We start from the raw sequence: 24,493 nt of genomic DNA on the forward strand, positions 1-24,493 counted from the left end.
GGGAATACTTTCCGTCCCACCGAAAGACCCATACCACGTCACCCTAAACTACACCCGGACCCCAGATCTTGTTTACCATGACGCTTTCATTGCAAACTTAGAAAACACCAATTGGGCCATTACCTCCCCATGTCTCCTCATGGGGGCGGAAGGGGTGGTGGCTGTGGTGGACTTGACGCCTGACCAACTGAAGTTGTACGCCCTATTTGATTACTCGCGACCACACGACCCGCATCTACTCTCTAGGTCATTAGAAACCTACGTGCAAATGTAAAATTACAGAATAAAGCAAAATAATTAAAATATTATTTAACGTGGCTTGAGAAAACAAGTTGGGGGCGTGTGATGCAAGAAATACTAGTTCTGCCCAAAAACAACTGAAGGAAAGGACCGATTAAAACACATGGTCATTTATATAAGGGAAAGGAAAAGGTTAAAGGTTTTATGGATAGTGAATAATATTTTTTATTCATGCGAGACATTGTTTTGGGCTTGCTTGGTTCCCTCGGTGACAGGGATAACGACAGTAAATGGCACGTTACTTTATGCAGTTTTGTGTTTTGAAATACAAGTCACGTGAATTTTAATTAAATAGGATTGCTCACACAAGTCATTCGTTTTGATACATTTAAAGGGCATACGTTTGTAATTTGTATCTGGATACATTTCAATGTGTTTTTGCCCGTCTCGGGATATATAGTTATAAATATATAAGTATTATTATATATAATATACATATTTACTACTAATGAACTAATGCTGCGTTCCATTACACATGGTAAATCGGAAATTCCAAATCCGTAGCGCTATAAACAGTGTTCCATTCCCCCCGTTCGGGAAAACATGGACGCTCGCTGCAGATTTGTGATTGTTTGACAAAGCATGCGAAATATACAATCATCTACACAGCAACTTAAACCACAGAGTACTTTAGTTTGGCGTCAGACGCCCTTTTCCAAAAAAAAAAGACAACAACAACAAAACAAAACAAACAAACAAAACAATGCAAAGGGACTAACAGTTTCACCGTCGACGCTCTGCCCGGTCACTGCACTGTGACGTCGGCCTTGTCCTCGGGAATTTCGGCCTGGCCCGAAATTCCCACATAAGCGGCCGTTCCTCCCTCGCTCTTCCCAGTTGGAGGTCGGAGGTCTCCGAGCTCCCGCCTCAGCTGAACGCAGCATTGACTTGGGATTTGCGCTTCCCCACTCGCGCGCCTCGCATCGTTGTCCCACAAAGAGAGTTCATTTCCGGCGTCACCGGAAGTTCAAAATAAACCAGGAAGTGTGTGTGCGTGTGTGTGTGTGTGTGTGTGTGTGTGTGTGTGTGTGTGTGGGGAAAAAAAAAAACAAAAAAAAAAAAACCCACCGACAACAATAAACGTGTGTTTATTATGATTCCGCGGTGCTGGTGGGAACGGGTACCGGAACCGGAAAACAGCGACTTCTTTTTCATATCTATGTCCTCCCGTGGATCGTCTCTGATCGAAGACACTCCCGGTCGGCAGGGAGCTGTGCGAGGTGAGCCCGCGAGCGATGGAGCTGGAGCCACTGCGATCCGTCGGCTAGTCCGTTGTAACGCAGGCAACCAGCCGCGCCGCTGCCGTGGCGTGTCGCTCGGATGAAGTTGACTCGGGTGTCGTTCCGCCGCTTAGCGGAGTGAAAGGGCGCCGGCTGACCCGGCCGTCACCAGCATTCGGTTCGGCATAGGAAACAGGCACCGTGCTGCCTTCCACGCTTAGCGGCTTAGCTTAATGGGTTAGCCGCAAACCAGACAGGCAGCCCGCGTCCAAACGACGGGCAATAATAAAAAAAAAACAACAAGGTTAAAATAAAAAAAAGTTAATATGCGATTAACCCCCCCCCCCAAAAAAAATAACTCCAGATAGAAACATGGCTATGATCCCATTTAGTGTAACAGCCGAGGCTTTGTTAAAATGTGATTACTGTTCCAGTGAGAAAACACCAAACAAAACCACAATACAACCCCATGTGCGAGCGAAACGAGCACAATAACGCGTCTTTACTTTTGTGGCCGGAAAATAGAGGAATGGGATGGCGTTTCAGTTGTGAACGTGTACAAGAAAGGGCCGCCACAGTCAAAATCAACTTGATCCCGGTTTCCAACGGCGAAACCCGAAAGCCAGCCGGTGCAGGGTGGCGGCAGGTTCTTCAAAAGTGTCTTTCAACAAATATTAGGCCGTAAAAGTCAGTAATTAGTCATACATTGGAGTTTGAGGTCCATTTCATCATTCACTTGTTCAAGTTCCAAGTTAAGTTCAAGAGATTATTTGTCACATATACATAGGGTGATTCATATATGATTTTATTCCCCTCCACCTCCTGATGTAAAAGCCCAAGTTTGCCGCTGAGCCTAACGCTTACCTTCATACGTACCTGCTACACAGAACCATCTAGTTCATAACCTACCCCATCATTACCCAACACGTACCCCTACCCTGTACCCACTACCTTTATTGAATAAGAGACGATGATTGGATGAAGTCTTTATTTTCGTTAGAATTTGTCTGAAAAAGGTCTCAAATAGTATTAAATTGAACTCGGGGATAGCTTTGGAAACCCCGGATTGATCGTATAAGATTTCGCCTGTGCAACTTGTTGCTTTCCTCTAATTAGACGCCTCAAGACTATCTATCCATACAATATGACTATTATATTTTATTAGTTAATGGCCATGTTGCAACATTAATTGTAATAATAATTTTTCTGGTGTAATGAGTCATAGAAATTCCATATCCATTAGAAAATCCAGGCGAATGGAGGTTACTCTCTGACTTTGAAGAAAAATGCAAAATAATAATTGTATATTATTTATTTCATGTGTCGCAGTTTGTTAAGGACTTTGTCCAACCCAAACTTGGAGCATGATGGCCCACAGAAAATCCAAAACCGTCTCGCATCTTGCTGACAACGATAACTTGGTACGTATAAACCCAATCTGTGAATGCATTCCTTTTTACTCGAAGCAGCTTCATAACATTATTGATCATTTACTGTTCAGAAACAGATTATGTCTCTTAACATCAAAATATCTTGAGTTTTACAAAGTTTCCAGTTATCCACTTTTATGGCTATAAATGTATTTTTATTTACATTAACGCGGTAACGGTTTCCTTTCTTTGTTTTAGATGGGGAACCCACTCAAACTCTCCCGGAAACGTCCCTCGTCGGATCATGGGAAGTTAGAGGCTCAGGTAAGGAAATCCCTCCAAACAAGTAGAAAAGATGTGCTCATTGCAGCGCTAATAGAGCCATAACGGAGGAATCCCCACCACTGTCTCCCTCCCCCAAAACAGTTTCACCTGACCAAGGTTGCAGGATATAAAACCAGATATCCTGATTCCCCGCACAGAAATGGAACGCCGTGGTTTGATCCCAACGAGGCTCACAGCAGGTAGGCCTGAAAAATACATTTCTAGTATTTCTTTTCATATATATATATATATTTTTTTTTTTTACATCATTTTCCAAATATTCAACTGTGTCATGGTTCAGAAATGTGGCATAAAAGAAAAAATCAAATCACTTAAAAACAGTGAACAGTGTTGGGAAAGCTGATTACTGATTAGCCTCTTATGTCAGCATGTCAATAATGTGACCCGATAAGGTTTTTATTTCTTTCTAAAACACTGTACATGAATGTTTCATGTTAAAACATATTCTTTGATGAACCATTATAAACAAATGTAAAAATCTTTCCAGACTCAATTTATTTGTATTATTTTTTTAGCTCAAATCAAGCGTTAGCTCAATCAAATGTGCTTCAAAGATCGGCCGAAATTAGAACTCCCCAGTGCTTGGCAGTAAAACAGGCCCCGGCTATAAAGGATTTAATCCACTATTTATTGTTGCTGTCTGCAAATGAAATTCTCTTTGGTGGACACTAAAGATTGAATTGAATTGCACGACCTGCAGATGCTCCCTCTAATTGGACATGGCATCATTTGAGGCTTTCTGTAATTTTGCAACCTGCTTGTCCACCCAAACTCAGGGAAACACTGACCCCTTTTCATTATAATTTTTTTTTAAATTAGAGATTTAGGTCTTATAAGAGAGGTCGTTTTTATTTTTGATCCATACTTGTATAGATCAAGGATTGCATTGAGAACTATGGTGAAGAGTTACCATAGTTTTCTCTGTAAACAATCATATTCCCATTATTTTTGGAATTTAGTCACAAAACCATTGCATGTATTCCCTTCGTTCACTTAACCTTTTAGACCGAGGGCTTATACTCTTCAATATTCAATAGACTAAATTGAGACTCTTATCACTGTAGTAAATATTAGAGGAATTCACTTAAATGTAGTCTGCCTCATTTAAAACTTTGATTATTTATTGGTGCAATGAGGTTTGAGGGCCTGGGTCTGTTTGAGAAGCATTTCATGCTCAGATGCTTCTACTTTTTGTTGGTTCATCTAATTTAGATATACAAACCTCCATGCTAGAACCCTCAGAAAATTGATATATTGATGCATTTTACGCTCCATCTATCAACTATGAAAATATATTTATAAATATATATAAAAATATTATAAATATATAAGCAATCAAAAAATTATATTTTTTGATTGCTTATCAATAGTGTTAGTGCTGTAGGAGGAAAATGATTATTACTAGTACATGCCCATTCATTATTGTAAAGGCACAGTTTAACAAAATGTCAGTGATTCAGTCCTGCGTTCCACAATGGAAGATGAAACTGCCGCTTAAAGTCTGAAGTCTGAAGCCTGAAGTCTCACCCCCCACCTGCTCGCTGTTCGCTGTTTATTGAAAGTTTATTAATATTACACATGTCGCGTGTCCAAATAGCACCAGCTTCGACACTGCATGTCCTTGGGTGCCCAGCAATACACCTGCCAATTGTGAAGTAGATCGGATAAGCGGTTGTCGAGATAATCAAGGGACATGCATGCATACAGTACATACAGACAGACGGACAGACATACAGAGATTGATATTTGTTTGATTATTTGTTTGGTTATTTATTCATATATTTATGTATCAGAATATTCATTTTTCTATGTATTAACAAATCAATCAACCAATTAATTAATTAATTAATTAATTAATTAATTAATTAATCTATTTATTTATTTATTTATTTATATGGCTTTCTACATAAAGAAAGCTAAGTGAGGCGATACCACAAGAGCAGGCAGAAACATTGCCAAACACAATGTAAACATGGAGTACTGCGGAGGTGCTGAGATCATAATAATTCTATGTCACTGACAATTGACAGTTTGGTCAAGCGTATGTGGGGAAAATAACAGGTTATAATGGCTATTGAGTCTAATCCCTTTTCTCACTCACCTTAGCATTCACCTCACGGTTATCTGTCTCTGAGATTCTGCTTCTCAGATGAAATTCAGATATCTATGAGAAATAAATGCAGAGACCAGATAACCTGGTCTCTTGAGCGTCTTGTCTGGATTTTTCCTGTTCTCCTTTGTCTGTTCTCCCCATGTTTGAAGAGACCTTGAGCAGTCGTCCCTAAAACATTACAACGGATTACATTAAAATTGAACTTAATATTAGTCATAATAATTGACATTATATAGTTGTATTACTTCCATTGAATCGGTCTATCATTAATTGCAAATTGCACCGTTTCGACCATTGATTGCGGTTTCCCAAATGTCCACAAGATGGAGCTCTAACTCTTAGTATTCACTATTTTACATGTTCTGTGTTTAAAGTGCCAAGAAGTTCCAGAATCTACATCAAGGCGGAGGGAGAGTTACCATAAACTTTTTCAATTGACTATTGATTTCTTTATATAAGGATGATCAGTATTTAAGACACATAAAATAGGGCAATTGCACTAGTTGAGTTAGAGTAGGGATTATTTTTTAATGGATAAAAAAACTACCAATGAGCATATCACCCACAAATGAGTGGGAGGAAATTTGCGCTTTGTATGTGGCCCATCCAAACTATTAAGAACACAGTGGACGACCAGAGAACACGAGCATGCAAACCTTCCACCAAAAGGCCCCAAATAGCGAACCCTGACCCCAGTCGAGTTTGAACCTAGGACCTACTGGCAGCCAACAGACCATCTAGTCTTTTCTGTGTAGTCTACATGCCCCTGCTTTGCGATAACAAATAAGTCGCCACCAATTTTCCCGCTTGAACTTATCACGATCACACATATTTGCCCAGGGCTTATCTGCCGCCGTGTATCCTTGCAGTTTCATATAATATCTCCATGTTTGTCCAGCTGATGTAATTTTGTACTTTTGGTCGCATAAGTTTCTTATTGCTCCACGATGAAGACGAGTCGTGAAATGAAGAAATGAAACCAGCGTCTCTACCCTTGCTGCGCTCTGTAGTTTCCCCCGCCTGCGCCTCGAAGATGTCCTGAAGACGGAGCTGGGCCGCGCCTATCTGGACAGGACTAGCCAGAGTCGGCTCATGGAAAATGGCGGACGGGCGGCCGCCTCGCCCAAGCAGAACGGCCAGAGGAGAGAGGGATCCCCGCCCAGGCAGAAGAGCAGACGGACGGACAGAAGGTCGGATCAGAGGGAGGCCAGGAGAGAGGGCTTGGCCCAGAAGAACGGCAGCGCTGCTCCCAAACACAACCAGAGGCCGACTGGCCCAACCACAAGGTCCGGAACGGCAGCAAAAAGTGTTTAATGTTTAACCTTGTGCTCGCATAAAAAAAAAAATTGCATATATCTTTATTTTCCGTTTTATTTGTTCGGGAATTTAAAGGGGGGAGCTACCTTTCTTTCCTACTATATTCTTCATATGTGATGTTCCATATGCCTTACTCACCGAATAGAGCTTTTAATCTTCAACATACACATCGCCTGTGAAAAATGTCTCAATGTAGCCATAAATGCCCTAGGAGGTATTTTCTTTTACTGGAGGTATTTCTGCTGCTGGGTTTAAATGTTTTGAAGAGAAATGACCTTCTTGTTTGGCCTCCAGTGCCCCCTGGTGCTCCCTATTTTCCAGGCAGAAAAAAAAAAGGCAGATCATTCGACTGAAGTCGTGCCACAATGAGGGATTTACAACCCCAGCGATGGCCGTTCTCATCACATAGTGTTTTTTGTTTTAATGGGCCATTTTTGTTTGGGCCATTTTGTAATTAAGTACTTTTTAGGATGTATAAAAAAAAATAAGCAGCGAGCAAAATTCCGCGCTACGTGTGACCGCGTGGCGCGGGGAGTTCTTCCTGATGGTTTTTCCGTCTTCGCAGATTAAGTCACAGGAGCAGGTCGGAGGAGGAATCTGACCAAGAAGTCAGGGAGGTGATCATTGGAGAGGACTACGGGCACTCAGAGGCACCAAGTTTGTACACACGTGTACACACACATACATATATGTATAGACACAGGCACAAAGACGCACACACACACACCCACCCACCCACACACACACACACACACACTAGTGATGGTAGGGATTTTCCAGGCTAGTTTTGGTAACAACAGAATAATTTTGCCCAGTGGATGTGTATCCCCTCTCCTGTCGTCTCCCTTCTCTACAGCTTCTGTTAAGGCCAACCCCACCCCCCCATTCTGTAATGGTCCGTCTAGTTGGAGAGGTTCACTTATACTCCTGGCCTCGTCCCCGGACTTTTATAGCGCCGTGGAAACAAATAGCAGTTGAATATACCCTCAATATTCTGCCCTCACACCTTGAATGTGTGTTTTTCCATTCCATGTGCTACTTTGCCGAGGCTAGTATCACACTGGTTTTCAGCACCGCGGCTGGAGTGTGGCACAGACGGCGACGGGTTGTCAGTGAGCCTGGCGCCCGCAGGGGCCTCGGGCCGAGTCTCTGAAGGAAGCAGCGAGGGCAGAGTAACGGATCCCGGATTTGAAGCAGAACGAGCCACGGTGGGTATCGCAAAGGTCCCAGCTCTGAATGGTCTCAAAAAAAGCATGTTGATTGTTCAGTGGGCGACTACTACGGCAAAGAGATCCCGTAGCATGTAGTGACATGACAAAAAGGAATATCAATGAACAGCGTGAAAATATCCCAAACAAAATGCTCCAGAGTAGCCCCTTGAAGGTCATCATTCAGTTGCTAATGAATTGTATTATGACATTTTGAACCTCAGCATTTGTTTTCAAACAATTGTGTTAAATGTTTAGAGCGAAGCCTTTAACCGCAGGTCACACACAGGATTTCATTCTTGACCGTGGTTAAAAAAAAAATAAAAAATTGGTTGTCTGACCCTGATCTTGAACCGCTTTTCATTTCCATATCGAAGCTCTTTCCAAACCAAAAGAACACCGAAGAAAGTCCCCTCCCCTCTCTCTCTCGTCTAAGCAGAAGAGGGCGAGCGACACCCTAACCAGCCCCTCCAAAGGGGCGCCCTCGCCCAAGAGCCGCAGGAGGAGCGTGCTCCGCCTCCCCGGGGAAGGTAAGAGCGACGCGGAATCCGATCCCGCTAAACGACCTGTTGCGGACGGCGCCGCTAGGGGCAACGCCGAGGACCATGGGCTCACGCAGGTTGCCATGGGGGGAGACCAGGGTGATTCGGCCGGTGGTGGGAGCCTGAGCGCCAGCCAGCCGTCGCCGGGTGTCGGAGAGACTGCGATTAGACCTCAACAGAGTGCGGCCGGTAGCCAGGACGACGCCAGGCTGTCGACACCCAGTGAGTATATGAGCTCTCCATCCATATGCAAGACCAGTAAAATGCCATTAAAAGATGTGTGTGTGTGTGTGTGTGTGTGTGTGTGTGTGTGTGTGTGTGTGTGTGTGTGTGTGTGTGTGTGTGTGTGTGTGTGTGTGTGTGTGTGTGTGTGTGTGTGTGTGTGTGTGTGTGTTGCTCGCCGTGTTCCCCTTGGGCTCTCTCCCGTCTGTCTGCGAGGATCACCGCTGACCTTGGCTCAAATTTGGAAGCCCAAGTTTGATCTTTGCCCTAAAAACACTTTGCGTACATTTCCACGAAAAAATGTCCTTTTATTTCAGTTGTGTTGTCCAGCGACGAAAGTGAAGCGGACAAACCTTCCCCGCCCCGTAGCCCGTCCAGCCCTTCGCTGGTCTGCATGGTGGAGGCGGACCCCCAGGCAACGCCTCCGCGGGAAGACGCCTCGGAGGATACTGACTCGCAGGTGGGGTGAATAATACGATACGCCTTTTGTTGGGGGTTGCATACACTCGGGAAAAGTACTGTTGAGTAACCGAGGGTCTTCGAGTACCCACTTTGTGTTCTCAGTGTACAGAAAGAAGAAAGGAATCCATCCCATCCCATCCGATAGGGGCGTGGCCCAACAAGAGTTAAAACTCAACCTGAACTGTTTTACACGATAATAATGACTAATGCAGTGTGTGTGTGTGTGCCTGCGTGTGTGTGCGCCTGCGTGCCTGCGTGTGTGCGTGCGTGTTGCAGGTAATACCGGTGGTGCTGGACGACTCGCCAGGTGACTTTGCGCCAGACCTCGGCTTGTGCTCCATCTCCACTCCAGACTACTCGTGCATCACCATGCCTTTCTACACGTTGCACTACGCCAGCTACAGGGCGGAGGCTAACGGAGACATCATGGTAACATTTCTAGACATTCTGACAATTATGATATTCGTCAACATGTATTTTGTGAGATACACTAGTTCAGCCCAGTATTTACACTATCTAAGTAAAAAAGTTATAAGTAAATAAAGCTATTGTGAAGCATTGTTCATTACATATTAGTAGCATTTCTAGATCAATATATATCAATTTGACAAACTCTCCATCAACACAGATTTAAATCGCAGTGTTGCTGGTGTTAAATGGGTACAGGATAAGAGCTGTAAGACACTTTCTCTCCCCTTTACAGATAAACGGACAAAGACTCATCTTGCCACTAATAGGTAATGCTGTCAATCCTCAGAAAGTGGTACTATTAGTTGTTGTTATTAGACGCTGTGTTCATATAACTTACTTTAGGGCTGGGCGGTTAGGCAAAATGAAATATCGGGACCTTTTTTTTTTTGACCCATCAATAGCCTTGCGATGTTTTGGAGATGACTACCGTGTATTTGGCCCGGCCGTCTGGGTGTGTTAGGTGTATGTGGATTAGCCCCTCCGAGCTGTCCCTCCCCGTTAATCTTTGACCTCCTGGAAGCCATCTTCAGGGAGCGACAGTAAGGGGCTTAGTGGACGACCTCTGATCTACGGAGGAAAAAAACATGCTTTTCTATTCATGGAAATAAGGCTTGTACTCGTACTTTTAGACTTGTAATACAGTATATTGTAAAATGCGCTAAACCAGAGTATAACAGTAATTCCCTCTAAGCCAGCCCGACTCGGATTCTAAATAAGTGCTCACTCAAACGGCACATGGGACCTTTACTTCCAATTTTTGTAAACCGGTATAAGTGGTTGTACCCAATAAAACACAATCTACTTAGAAAGTCATAAATAAAAGTTTATTTATAGAAAGTAATTTATAATGGGAATGTTCTGACATTGTAAGAAAGAAATACTGAATCCAAATCCAGGTGGCCTTCTTTCATATTTAAAGAAAAAATATTTGGGGTGTAATTAAATTTCAGGTCAGTCGATTCGATATTGACAAGTTGATATATCGACATTTTATACATAATTGAAACATTTAGAATTGCTGCCAACTTTTCAGTATACCATCTAATGTGCAGTACAAAAATGTTTAATTGAACAAATTCGTTCTAATACAGCAATTTGATTTGGCCATTCATTTGTGACTATAGTAGTGTTTGGTTGAAATGGGAACTGGCTGCATAACCTTAAAGAAAGTATTGATCTTACAATTGTCTCGATTCAGAAATGGAATAAAAGCCAATTTATTTGTTCATTTTGAAACCAAGCCCTCGTCCAATGTATCATAACGCAGGTGGATATAACAGCGGTGTGTCATCTGTAACGTCACTGTTAACTCCGTCTCTCTTTGGTGTCAGACGCCACCAGCCTGGTGCAGATGTCCTTTTCCCTGGAGCTCAGAGAGCTGAGGAGATACAGCGTGTGGGAAAAGTACGAGCTGGAGGCTCGGGGACTACACTACGACCGCGACGAGCACCTCCACCCCGCCACTCTCATCCTGCTCCTGGTGTCCGACGCTCAGGCGCAGGCCGTGCGGACCTTCCTCCGCGAGCTTTCAGGGAAAGAGCGCAGAGACACACTCAGTGGTGAGCACACATAATGTAAAAACTGTTTGGACACGTACCGCACATCAAGGTGTCTGCGGGTCCTCGAAATGTCTCAGGAGGTCTTAAATTCTTAAATTCGTTTAAAAAATATTAGGCCTTGAAAGTCATTCAACAACAGTCTGAAGAGTCAAAATGAGTTCAGCAGAAAGTTCTTTTGCACTAAAGATCATAGAATCAACTCCTGTACCAAATATATCATAATTACCTCATTGAATCAGAGAGATTTTTCCAAAAACAATCTTGGTTTTTGTTAAACTTATCTTAAAACGGTCTTAAAAGCTGTTAAAATTAATTCTCTGATACTAGCGTACACTCTGGTAGATGGAGTTGTGACATTCCCCGTATTTTCCTGTGTGCTAAAGATATTTGACAAACACGGATTTATTTGAACATTTTTTGAACGCTTACATGTGAAGCCTGAGTTGCTATTAATACACTGACATTAATCACGTTTGACAGGCATAAAAAATGTGCGCCTTTAAGCAGGGGCCGACTGAAACAATAATTCAGGCCAGGAATTTGACTCCATCCCAGGCCACCCTGTACGCGCAAACCACCAGACCACTAATTTAGTAGGCTAACCACATTTGTTGATGCACCGTGTACCACTAATTATAAATTTGGCCACTATGTTCATCTGGGAGGAAAGTTATCCAGGTTACAAGAACAAACTGACCAAGTATCCCATCTGAATACTGAGTTTTCAAGGTGTGCTATAGCTATGGGTGCACCCTCAAAAACTCACTTGAAGTACACCAATCATTGTACATTTGTGCAAGGCGAGACACACAAAACAATTAGCCTACACTTTTTCCTAAAGAAAATAAGTTAGTTTGCTCCAATGTTCAAATTATTATATTTATATTCAAGTATCAAACATATCAAAAGTATCACAAAGCTTTACACACACGTTCACTGAAATTGAACTTAAGCTACAACAATGTAAGTAAGTCCAAATACAATGTTCACTCGTGTGTGTGTGTGTGTGTGTGTGTGTGTGTGTGTGTGTGTGTGTGTGTGTGTGTGTGTGTGTGTGTGTGTGTGTGTGTGTGTGTGTGCTAGTGTTTTTGCCCCACCGCCTTGCTTGTGGGTGGGGATTCCACATGCAGCTGAGCTTGTATCACTTGACCGTAACCACTCTCAACCGCACAGCGTAACTCTGTACGCCGGCTAACACCTGGCCGCTGTCAAAACAGCCTGTGCCAGTGCTGATGCCATCATGTCGAGACCGTAGAATCTGGTAAACGTGTGTGGGGTAGACCAAGAAGCAGCACCGCACACCTCTTCAACCGAAAACCCTTTGCCTTGTAGGACTTCAGGGAGGAGCACAGGTGGGAAGCTACCAATTCCTCCGGGGGGGGGGGGCATAGCCAGGTATCCCAACTCCGGCTCAGTGTCCAGGGATAGGGGAGCGCATCTTCTGAGGAGCGCCCCAAGACGGCCTTACCTCCTTGGTGAAATCCTCCAGCGCCGGGAGGTGATGCGGTTGGGGAGGCCGAGATGCAGCCCCCTGTAAAATAAGCCCAGCATGGAGGGAGCTGTGGGCTCGGGGTCTGCCCACAGGATCCCCAGCTTCGCCACAGCCCGCTCCAGGAGGCGCAGCAGCTCCTGCTGAAAAGGCCCCTGGGACGGTTTGTGAACAACACCATGTGACTCCCCACCTGGCTCTTCTCCTTCCTCTCCTCCACCTTGGAGCCCCACTGGGCTGCTTGAAAGTCCCGCAACTCCTGGTGTGCGGCCCACTCCTCCTGATCAACCTGGCAAGGATGCTTAGGAAGATCCAGAGAGGCGGGGGAGGGTGGCCTCGAAACAATGACCGAGGACGGGAGAGCCAATCCCCCGCCCCCAAGTCGCTCGTAGGCCTTTCTGCAGCATGGGGGCGACTGGGGAGGGAACCGAAGATGTCGGCCCGTTGGCGGATTAGTTCCAGCGGCAGACTCTAGCAGTCGACGCAAAAGAACGACAGTGCCGCCTCCGTGAGTGCATGGCCCAGACAGCGGACGAGTATCCCTGCGGGTCATGTGCGCGCCACAGCCCTGACGTCTTCAAGTCCGCAGCCGACATAATCATTCCTTAATTTTCCTTTTTCAATTTCCGAAAAGAAGGCTTGCTTCCAACAGCGGAGAGCAGAATAAGCAAAGAAGTATGACAGGCGGTGACCAAGAATATATACCTGGGGGGCGGGCCATATGATGGGTTCCCGAGTGGCCATAGTGGCCCACAGCCTGTTAAGGCCAAATTGAGACTTGGTTGGTTTAAAGGGGCTTTTTCCAGTGGAGCTGTCTAGAGACAGCTCAAGGCATAGTAAGAACTTGAGTTCGAAATGAAGTAAAATTACTCCCAGGCCACGGGAAATGTACAGGTGCTCCCGACGGGCTGTCGGCGTTTACCTTTATGTCAGACTGAAGTTCTATGCTTACGTTTTTTTCAATTTTGTGCTGTCGTTTGCATTGCAGCGGTGCAGGTGAGCCCCTTCGTCCTGGTGAGTCTGCAAGGTCCTCTGGAGGGCGTGGAGATGGCCTTCCTGCGCTCCTGCCTGGACATCGCCTGCTTCAACAACTTGACCGACCAGAAACCCGCCGTGGCCTCCGGTGTGGACGTCCTGAGCGAGCTGGAGGACATCCACTCCTCAGCTATCCCCATAGACCGCAGTCTAGCCTTGATCAGGTGGTCCGGGCTGGACCCACAGCTGCTCTCCCTGCTGGGCCAGGACTGCCGCCGCCTGCAGCCTGACTCGGACCTGGATCCAGACCCGGAACTGGACCCGGACCCGGAACTGGACCTGGACCAGGAACAGAGCGATTCACAATCAGAATCGGAGAGAGAGGCAGACTTGCACGTCAAGCCGACCGATCCGCAGATGGAGCCAGCACCAAAGCCGCAGACGCCGAAGAGAGGCACAGAGTCTCCGCCCGTCTCAGATGGGGCCAAGCTGAAAGAGGAAAACGCTGAGACCTCTGCTCAGGTTAGTAGGGGCCTTAAATGTAACTTTTTGAAGTGCCTTATGGACCTAAATATAAGACGGCCCTGATTATAAAACAACCCCCCTGGCTGTGACAATGACTGCATTACCGGGGTTATGTGACATCACCGTGGTATTGAGCTTATTAATCATCCCAACAAGTGTGTGTGTGTGTGTGTGTGTATGTGTGTGTGTGTGTGTGTGTGTGTGTGTGTGTGTGTGTGTGTGTGTGTGTGTGTGTGTGTGTGTGTGTGTGTGTGTGTATATATGTATGTATGTGTGTATATATATATATATATATATATATATATATATAATGCTTCATTCCTCCTGAAAAGTGACGAAATCAAAAGCAATTTTCCTGCATGCCTTTGGTATGTCATAGAGTATAGCAAAGACACTGTAAAAAAATAGATAAATAATTGCTCAAGAGAACAATTATATTCTAAAATGGCCTGGACAGATTTGTTGGTACCCCTTAGAAAAGATTATAAATAATTGGATTATAGTGATATTTCAAACCACCATCTCCAAGCAGCTTGATGTTCCTGTGACAGTTGAAAATATTATTTAGAAGTTTAAGGTCCATGGGACTGTGGCCAACCTTCCTGGACGCCAGATTGAACAGAAGGATAGTGCGAGTGGTAGAAAAAGAGCCAAGGACAACTTCCAAAGAGATACAAGCTGAACTCCCAAGATCAAGGTACATCAGTGTCTGATCGCACCATCCGTCGCTCTTTGAGTGACAGTGGGCTCCATGGAAGAAAACCCAGGAGGTCTCCACTTTTGAAAGAGAAACATAAAAAATCCAGACTGGAATTTGCTACAATGACAATTTGACAAGCCACAATGCTTCAGGGAGAATATCCTTTGGACAGATGAGCTTCTTGTTCAAAACTGGAGCTTCTTGGAAAGTCACATCAGCTCTATGTTCACAGATTAAAAAAATGACGCTTTCAAGGAAAAGAACACCATACCTACTGTGAAACATGGAGGAGGCTTGATTATGTTTTGGGGCTGCTTTGCTGCGTCTGGCACGGGGTGCATTGAAAGCTCTCTTAGTCGCACGAGGTCATGGGTCCTCCAACAGGATAATGACCAAAAACACACAGCTAAAAGCACCCAAGAATGGATAACAACAAAAGATTGGACTATTCTGAAGTGGCCTTCCCTGATCTGAATCCTATCGAACATCTATGGAAAGAGCTGAAACATGCAGTCTGGAGAAGGCACCCTTCCAAACCTGAGACAGCTGGAGCAGTTTGCTCAGGTAGAGTGGGCCAAACTACCTGTTGACAGGTGCAGAAGTCTCATTGAGAGCTACAGAAAGCGCTTGATTGCAGTGATTGCCTCTAAAGGTTGTCCAACAAAATATTAGGTTAAGCGTCCCATCATTTTTGTCCATGCTATTTTAGAATATAAATTGATCTCTTTAGCAAAAATCAATCTCTTTTTACAGTTTCTTTGCTTGACTCTGACATACCCAAGGCATGCATGAGAAAATTCTTCAGGAGGAGTGAAGCATTGTGTCAATGAGCTGTAAGGGCACCAACAAATTTGTCCACATCTGTATATATATTTATTTATTTTCTATTTGATTTTTCTGCTGGTGGAAGTTACTGGAGACTATGAAATGGGGGGGGGATTTCTTTTTTGTGTGTCCGATTATTATTAATTATTTCTCGGGATGTACCCAAATTGTGTCAGTCTAATCGGATTTGGCTGTTCAATGAGACTATGAACGGGGCACGGCTCATCGGGATCGGAGTGCACGGAGAACCATGCCGCTTATTTATAATTCCTCATTGAAATGTTATCCTGTTATTATAATGTCCACTGACAAAAAAATATATACGTTGCTTTCACCAGGGTAAGAAAAAATTGCATACTGTCACAGCCTTATGTAAGATACATTTTTGGAAAAAGACACTAAAGACCAAATCTTGTTTTCATAAAGAAAATCATTTTATTTGAAAATAATTATAATGCAGAATGCAGTCATAAGGAGTGTGAAGATTGAACGTAATGCGGAACCAAATTTCACAAGCATGAGTTCCACACGGAATGATCGTCTGTCAGTCACACTATGGCGAGTGCAAATGAGTGACACACAGGAGCTGGGACCCGCCTGCTTCTTTTAAATTAGCCTCATGGGAACATATTGGGTTCTCAGTGAAGTACGACAGCAATGGAGAGTGAGTGGTGGATCGGACGAGGACGGTGTGTTTACTAGGGATGTGCGCCTTAGTCGACTAGTCGATTACCAACCCTCACTAGTCAACACGGATACCATCAGACTAGTCAACTGGTCTAAAATAAGTAATCCAGTTGCTGAATCTTCACTCATAGTAGATCTACAAGGCATAATTTAAATGTTTATTTCGACTTTTGCCTGTCGAAGTAAACATTTCGACAGGCGCCATTTCTACGCCTGAAAATAAAATAAAATTATAGCTGCAGGCAGCAATACTCAGGGTCCATCATCATCCCCAAACAACGCACAGGCAACTTGTGGAGTTACGTTGTGAAGTTATATATATATATATAAATAGATTTTTTTTTTATATTGTGACTGACCAGTGTCTTCGCTATCTGGAACAATAACAAAAACTGACTGTAATAACGCTTCATAACGATAATAAAAAAAGAATGAATGAATACATGTTAGTTGAAATTATTAATTTGTTGTATTTTTTCTGTTAATGTACAATCGCAAAATTCTTAACAATAGGGCTGACATGTATCAGGGCAGCAAAGCTGAACGGCTCATTTCACCACATGTTTTCTGAAACAGACGGCTCACAAAAACCTGACTGTGTTGTCTTATTTCACAGTTTGTGTGTAGTTAGTAGTAGGACCATCAGAGACCCTAATGTATGTGCACAAGCACTGAAAAAGTTAGTTTTGCATAATAGGCCCCCTTTAAACTTCCGTTTAAACGTCAGGGGAATTAGTTGTTGGGAATATCCCTAGTGTGGGTGGTACAGTATGAGTGCGGAAACACTCCTAATGCACACGTTTTATTTTTTATTCTTCTACCATATATTGATATTTAAAAGTCTAGACACCGACACCTCGACACCCCTTCTTCACACATATTATGCCCTCTTTAGGCAGGGTTATGCAGCTCCAATCAGAGTGATCTTTTCTCCAAGGCAAATAAATACTGTAGATTTATTTAGTTTACTCAGTTTCCTGCTTCTGCTCTGCTGTGGGGCTGAGCACCCCTGAAAAAAACGTTGCCATGTGTTCTTGCGAGGCGGTGGTTGCACTAGAGAACATTCTGTCCCGTGATGGTCAGGTTTATTTCCCACTTTGATCGCCACATCTGTGGAATTTCTGGACATTCTGGTCAAAGGTGCACTCTCCCTTGTACACACAGTGAAACGCCGGAGGAGAGGGAAACGCCGCGGTACGCTCGTGTCTCCACGGACGTGGCACACCGCTACCGGGAACATTTTTCTCTGATGTGCGTTCACTGTGCAACGAACTGGATGAACTTATATTGAACTTTATTGTTATTATTTTTTCAAATCTTCAAATTCTATTAGAATTGAGTTCCTGCAGCCCTAGTGCCAGGTGGGCAGGTGCAGTGTGTGTTGAGGGATGCGACACAATGGACACCTCTGCGGAGGCCACCGCAGCTCTCCCAACTCCCAACCAAATTTTGTGAATGTCGGTTCGGAGTCACAGGAGCCGTAGTCCACACCCCCAGCTCACACTGCATTTGTTTACTGGCGGGTCTGCTTGTAATTTTGAAGTTCGAAATCGATTTTTCGATTTCGGTGCCAATTAAATGCCTGAGCTACTTTCATCATCATCAGGATAAACACCGCAAAATACTGAAACGCATTGAATAATCATTATAATAATATTATAATCACATATTCCATGTTTATGGCCTCACACATAGAGTTAGCTTGCAGCTCCAGAGCAACGGGTCTGAATCGCGTCCGTTTTTAGTCCCAAAATATAAATAATTTGAGGAAATGCCTCTGAGGGACGCGCAGTTTTTAATCCGTTTGAATGGAACCGTGTTGTTGGGAACTTCCACTTGTGACATCATGAACCGACGTTGTGTAAGTCCACTTTCCGTCTCGGGGTGGTCATTTGCATTCGGAGAGTTGCACTGTGCAGACCGCATACCGGGAGGAGCTGATCTCGTCCTGCGTTTCAGAGAACCCGGAAAACTGAAATACGTACGTAACACGGCTGAACTGGACCCCGTGTATTGCAGCATGCAGCTATATCTAAAATTCTTATGTGCTCTACCTTCCTCCGCAGGTTATCTGGAATTGAAGCGGATAGTATTCAGTGATTTGTAGTTATCCGTTGGATTAGGGCTATGACGATAACCGCATTACCGTGGTCACATGGCGTCACCGCAGGGTCCAGTTCATTACAGTCATCGCTGCAAATAATAACATATGTTTATATATTTTTTTGTATTTAATTTTTTTGCTGGGGAAAGTTACAGGAATGCATACGGTGTGTGATATGTAATATAAACACAATAATCATTGTTTATTATCATCATTGACTGTTTTCCGTTCTATGTTCAAGGGCTTCCGGAGAAACTTTTCAGTTGCTCCGCTCGTCACAAGCAAAGGGGAGGGACAGTCCATTAAACATACGGGGGTTTTATGCGTCCCCGATTATTACAAATAATTTCTAGGGTTGTACCCCACTCAGAATTTTTGTCAGTCTCATTGGATTCGGCTGTTCAATGCGAACGGAGCGCACGGTTCAATGCGAACGGAGCGCACGGAGGAACGGCTCCGTGCCCTGTCCCGGTTCCTCCAAATAAACAACTACAACTACAACAACCACTGTTTTTAGTTGTTTCATTTGGAGGAACGCTGCGCGGCTCTCTGTATTCAGGGTGCACAGAGAGCTGACACAGACGATTTACACATATAAAAATAAGTTTATAATTCCTCATTGAAATGTTAGCCCTGTGCATTTTTGTAAACTATCTATTTTATCCTGTTATTGTAATGCACACTGACTGACAAAAAAAATCGTACCGTCACAGCCGTACGTTAGATATACGTGACAATTTTGGCTTAACTAACTAATTGACATGTATTTTAAAATCAGGAGTTCTATGCAAATGTCTTCCCACAGGAGAGCGGCGTGGAGGCCAGTCCCTTACCCATCCTGCGCCATCGCAGAACAGGAGAATCCTACTCAGTGGAGCTGTTGCTCCCAGACTCCAGCTGGACCAAGTTTAAACACGACAGCCTGGCACGCAGGCGAGTCAGCCGGGACCACCCTCATGTTGAAAACCTGCATAGTACAACGTTCTTGATTAAGGTTTTTTTTTTCTCATTTTCCTCTTCTTAGGCTCATCCAGTTTCCTCCGCCGCCGTCGAAAGGACGCATCACTGTGACCATGGAGGATCTGCGGTGCCTCGACAGCGGCCGATATCTCAATGATGTCATCATTGACTTCTACCTCAAGTGAGCCGAACCCAGTGAATCCATTAGAGCAGGCTCTCAAAGTAAAATGACCTTGGTCTGTATTCTCCCATTGCGGCTGCGATGAACACTACTATGCAATGTCTCTTACAATAGACATAATAATCATAGTCATCATAAAACATCTTGAAAAGTCCCCAAAAATCAAGTAAAATTGCGTGGATTAATTAAGCGCTGTGATGTTGAAGTTGATTTGCGGGCCCTGATTTAACAATATTTGATAAACATGTGCCGATGCCTGCATTGGTCCACATTGTCTTGTGGGCCGGATGCCCCCAACGGGCCTGTGCGTTGAGCCCCCATGAATTGGAGTTGACTGACCCAGCGGGCGCTCCCTTTCTCAGGTACCTGCTGCAGAACGCTCCCGCCGCTGTGGCCGAGCGCTCGCATGTCTTCAGCAGCTTCTTCTACAAGCAGCTGACGCGCCGGGACAACGCCAGCGAGGACACCACCAGCGCCTCGTACGTGCACCTTGATTTGCAGAATGCTGTAGGGTTGAAAACGTTTATTTTTTCAATTATTCTTTTTTTTTGGCCATCTTTTATTTTGTTTCCGTTCTGTGCTCTCCAGCAGTCAGAGGCAGCGACGGCACCAGCGCGTGAAGACGTGGACACGCCACGTGGACATCTTCAACAAGGACTTCCTGTTTGTGCCGGTCAATCAGGAGTGAGTGACATGCCCAAAGGAACGGCACTTATAAGTACCAATACTCAAGTTTGTAAGGGTTTTACCCCGTCTGCTTCAGGGCTCATTGGTATCTAGTCGTCATCTGCTTCCCCGGCCTGGAGGAGCCCTGCCTTCTGAGCCGCACGGGCCTAGACCCCCAGAGGAGAAGGTGGGATGGAGGGTCGAGCCACGCCCGGGTGCCGGAGGAGGCAGAGGAGCCCGAGAAGATCAACGGTGCTATATCCGACGCTCCGACAACACTTCCGCCCACCATCACCACCGGTGCCACTTCCACTTCGGATGCAGCGACTGGTACGTGTGTCAAGCTTGGCCTTACTGTCTGAATCCTAAAGTTTATGCATCTGTTGATATGACTTTCGACACTCCATCGCTATCACGGAGTAGTTTAGATTTAGAAGTTAGAAGTTTAGCTGGTTGGGGCTCAGGGAATAATGATAAAACACATACAGTGTTCAGGGAGAATTGTTCTTTTCACCAAAGTTATCTTATTTTACTTTTATTTTTTTAATCATTATAATTTCTTTTACTGGTTTGAAGTATTCTGCATAGTTATCATGTGTCTAAAGCAGAAAGCAGAAGTCGCTCCTGGAGTTGTATTTCTTATTATTGGAGGTGTTGCTTCTAACTGATATTTATCAGGCTGACCCCAACACCAGTCTCGGTGTCATTTCATCCCTATCAGTTTCTGGACGTGTCTGACTCTGGATAAGATAGGATTAGATCAGCAGCACAGGCTGCTTTTTATTGGTCCGAACAGAGAGAGTGTTTGTCTTATTTCTTTTTTTCTTTTCTGTTTTTCTTTTTTTTCTTCCTCATTTGTGTTTCAGAAAAAGCTCCGGAGGATTCGACAGCCGAGCCCCCACCCGGACCACTGGTAGAAATGCTCTTTCCTCTGCACTAACAATTGACGATCCTTGTTTATTCTCCTATTTTCCTAATTTCAAGGCCATTTTTTTGATTATTTTTTTTTGTAGACCTGCACAGAACAGACTTGTGAGAGCGATACTGTGTGCAAGAGGTGAGTACCAGTCAATAGAGTAGACGGCTTTGTGTAGTGATGTATACAGCCGGATAATATAGACTGTATTATCATGATATACATGATAATTCAAAATGAGCTGAGGTTCATGATATTGTATTACTCTATATGGTGATATGTAAAATATGAGATCTGATCATAATAAATCAATTCTAAATACAACTCCCTCAAACATCTCTGAAATTCAGGGATTATCTTTATATCAAGATTCATTCACATTTCCAAGGTCATAAATTGGTTCTAATACATACTGTAATGAGATAGTTATTACAAAGTAATGATTCATATTTATAATTTATACACTATATATCCATTACAATAATTTATCCTGTGCATTATACTACATTTTGTATAATCTGTAAAAACAATTATTCATTATTCATTATTATTCATTTAATTATTAATTATATATTTGACTATTTCTGTTTTGTCTTTTTTGGGGGGCTGTTTTTATATATTTGTTATTAAGGATCATAACAATTATAATATATCTTTTTATCTTTACTTCACTTTTTATTCAATGTTATTCTTTTTATCCCTTATTTTCTCCACCTCGCAAAGCTGTTAAGCCCCAACAATAGTAGATTATTCCAGTTCCAAACAGCGGTTCCACCGAGGGTCATAATCTTCGTGTGAAAGGGGGGAAAAAAGGAAAGTTCGCTGCGTGGCGCTGTCAGAACACCCGTTGCGGGCCCACAGAGAACTCTAAATGCACAGCTGGAGCCCGGAAAGTACAGAACTTAACACTGTCATGGTTCCATTTTCAACCACTCTCTCTTGCATGGACTCTCCTGAGGCTTGCAACAACAAAATTTGTTTCCTTTCAACGTTCTCCGCTGTGGATTTTTGTCTCCGCTGAATGTAAATGGAAATGGCCTCATAAATCATTAAGTAGTGTTGAGTGCTTAGGGTTAGGAATTCATTGTTAAAAAAAACCCCAGATATATATCCAGTCAAGTCATTAATCCTGACTCTCCTCCATGCAGGCCCTGCATCCTCATCATGGACTCCCTCAAGCTCTCCCTCCACGAGCGGATCTTCAAGCTCCTGCGAGAGTAAGTACCGATCGTCCTTTTCTCCGCCCGTGAGCGTGTCCCCCTGTGTGTCGGAGGCGGCTGACGTCCCCTCGCTGCCCCTCAGGTACCTGCAGTCGGAGTGGGAGGTCCGCCGCTCCTCCACCAGGGACTTCAGCGCCGAGCAGATGAAGAGCTCCCACTGTCGAGTGCCGTTGCAGGATAACTGCACCGACTGCGGCGTCTACCTGCTGCAGTACGTCGAGAGCTTCCTGAAGGTAAAAAGGGACGCGGCAAAGTGAGCCGGGTTTAGTTTTCGGTCGTCCGAAAAAAAAACCAAAAAACCTACAAAAACTGCTGTTTCGCTCTCTCTCTCTCCCAGGACCCCGTGCTGCACTTCGAGCTCCCGCTGCGTCTCGAGCGCTGGTTCCCGCGGCAGCAGGTGCGGCGGAAACGCGACGAGATCCGCGATCTGATTCTTTACCTCCATCGACAGCAGACACGCTAAAACGGGAAGAACTCGCTTTCGCCGTAGCCCTCGCCAAGAACACGGCTCATACTGAGTTCAAAAAAAAAAAAAACACATTTCAGTATCAACTGAGCATATTTCTTAAAAAAAAAAAAAATCCGTTGTCACGTCATGGACTTCATTCGGGTTCGAATGGGACAAAGGAACTATGTCGCAATGCAACAACAAGTCAGTGTTACTTTAAAACAGTGTTGTGAAGACATTGACTTAGTTCTCAGAGGTTTTCCAGGTTCAGTTTTTAGGGCTATCGATGGACGATTTCAGCCGCAGAAACATGATGAATAAAGATTTATGTGAAGGTGTGAACTCAGTGGATGTAGTGAAGTGAAGCTCAATTTAGTGGGATTAAATGTCTCCCCTTGTTTAATCTGGCCCTGACACAAAGACGGACGATGGACCAGCAGCCTCCAGGTCATCTGCGTTTGGCTGCTATCTCCTTTCAATTTCGAGTTTTCCGTCTTTTCTTTCGTGCTCACCGCCCACCCCGGGCCGTTCTTGGATTCCTGTGGAATAAACTAAGATTACGAACCCTAAAAGAATCCACATGGATATCGAAAGGCCTGCTAATGTCAATCCAAATCAAACAAGGGGGTAAAATGCTCTAGGTTAGATCAACTTTTGTTTAAAAGGAAGTTCCTATGTTGCTAGTGTCCAGGGGGTACAACATCTGCACAATTGTAGCCATGTGTAAAAAAAAAAAAAAGTTTTGTTTTAACAATGTCCTATAAACTTACCTGAATGTCTTGATAACACATAGAGGTGTTTCACTGCAAAGAAAGGGACAGAAAAGGGATGAGGTACATTTTTATCAGATCTACATTTGGGGGAAATCCCACTTTCCAGAATCTTCTCCAGAGTTCCCTTAAGCCAGACACAACCGCCGCACCTCTGTTTGGTAGAGCTGTTTACCGCTCTGTCCAGGAGCATCTCTCTCTGACAGTTTTTTTTATACACAGTTCCGGAGAATGTACGCACCACTGACCGACTACGAACTATAGATTTTTGGAGTTATATTAAAATTTTTAGATCGACTTGTGTTTCTTTGCTCTGACATTTTTGTGGACATTCATCGTGAACGAGTCCAAAACTTTATTTATTTATTTTTTTGTCTGTCTTTTCCACCTTGTATATCTGCAGCCGGTGTTTCGGTTTACGAGGCTCAGACTAAAATTGGGAGGTTATGTGCCGTGCGGCCCCAAACTTGCTCCAATCCTTTTTCTATTTATTGATGTATCAGTCTTAAGGCTCCTAATCCTAAAACTGTCTCGTACAGCGTTACATGGTCTGATCAGGTGTATTTACGGACTGGACTGTCTAACAGGTCTGCTGCTGTCCTCCGCTGACCCCGTTTGACCCCCCTAAATTCAATTAAAATTTTGCTTTTTTGGCATGACAAGCATGCTTTACATTACCAAAGCATAACAAGACTTAACAGTTAAAACAATTATGTGTACAAAAATGGACAAGACAAAAAAATACAGTAAAATTGAAGAATTGAAGTAAAGCATCCTTTGGGGCAGGAAGTTTGAGCAACACAGTAACTACCCTATAATGATCAGACAAGTTCCATAAATATTTATATTATTATTTTTTTGTTCATTTAAAGAGAAGTCCTCATGGTCACTTTAGTAG

The 24,493-nt window shown here is 44.0% G+C and overlaps 1 protein-coding gene across 1 annotated transcript; it reads left to right on the forward strand.

Moving 5' to 3' along the window:
- The first annotated feature begins 1,345 nt into the window (after nucleotides 1-1,345).
- Nucleotides 1,346-23,892, forward strand: LOC307244228 (uncharacterized protein). Its single transcript, XM_080019337.1, has 23 exons — nucleotides 1,346-1,520; nucleotides 2,850-2,941; nucleotides 3,149-3,214; nucleotides 3,317-3,414; nucleotides 6,359-6,634; nucleotides 7,231-7,322; nucleotides 7,719-7,873; nucleotides 8,313-8,637; nucleotides 8,955-9,097; nucleotides 9,376-9,528; nucleotides 9,803-9,836; nucleotides 10,902-11,129; nucleotides 13,607-14,115; nucleotides 19,240-19,367; nucleotides 19,459-19,575; nucleotides 19,938-20,054; nucleotides 20,164-20,259; nucleotides 20,339-20,571; nucleotides 21,108-21,154; nucleotides 21,255-21,298; nucleotides 22,306-22,374; nucleotides 22,460-22,610; nucleotides 22,715-23,892. The coding sequence occupies exons 2-23, from the start codon at nucleotides 2,885-2,887 to the stop codon at nucleotides 22,838-22,840; spliced, it is 3,264 nt and encodes a 1,087-aa protein (XP_079875463.1). The 5' UTR covers nucleotides 1,346-1,520; nucleotides 2,850-2,884; the 3' UTR covers nucleotides 22,841-23,892.
- The last annotated feature ends 601 nt before the right edge of the window (nucleotides 23,893-24,493 follow it).

This window comes from Zeus faber, assembly GCF_960531495.2.
Source record: "Zeus faber genome assembly, chromosome: 18".
NCBI classification, from domain to species: domain Eukaryota; kingdom Metazoa; phylum Chordata; class Actinopteri; order Zeiformes; family Zeidae; genus Zeus; species Zeus faber.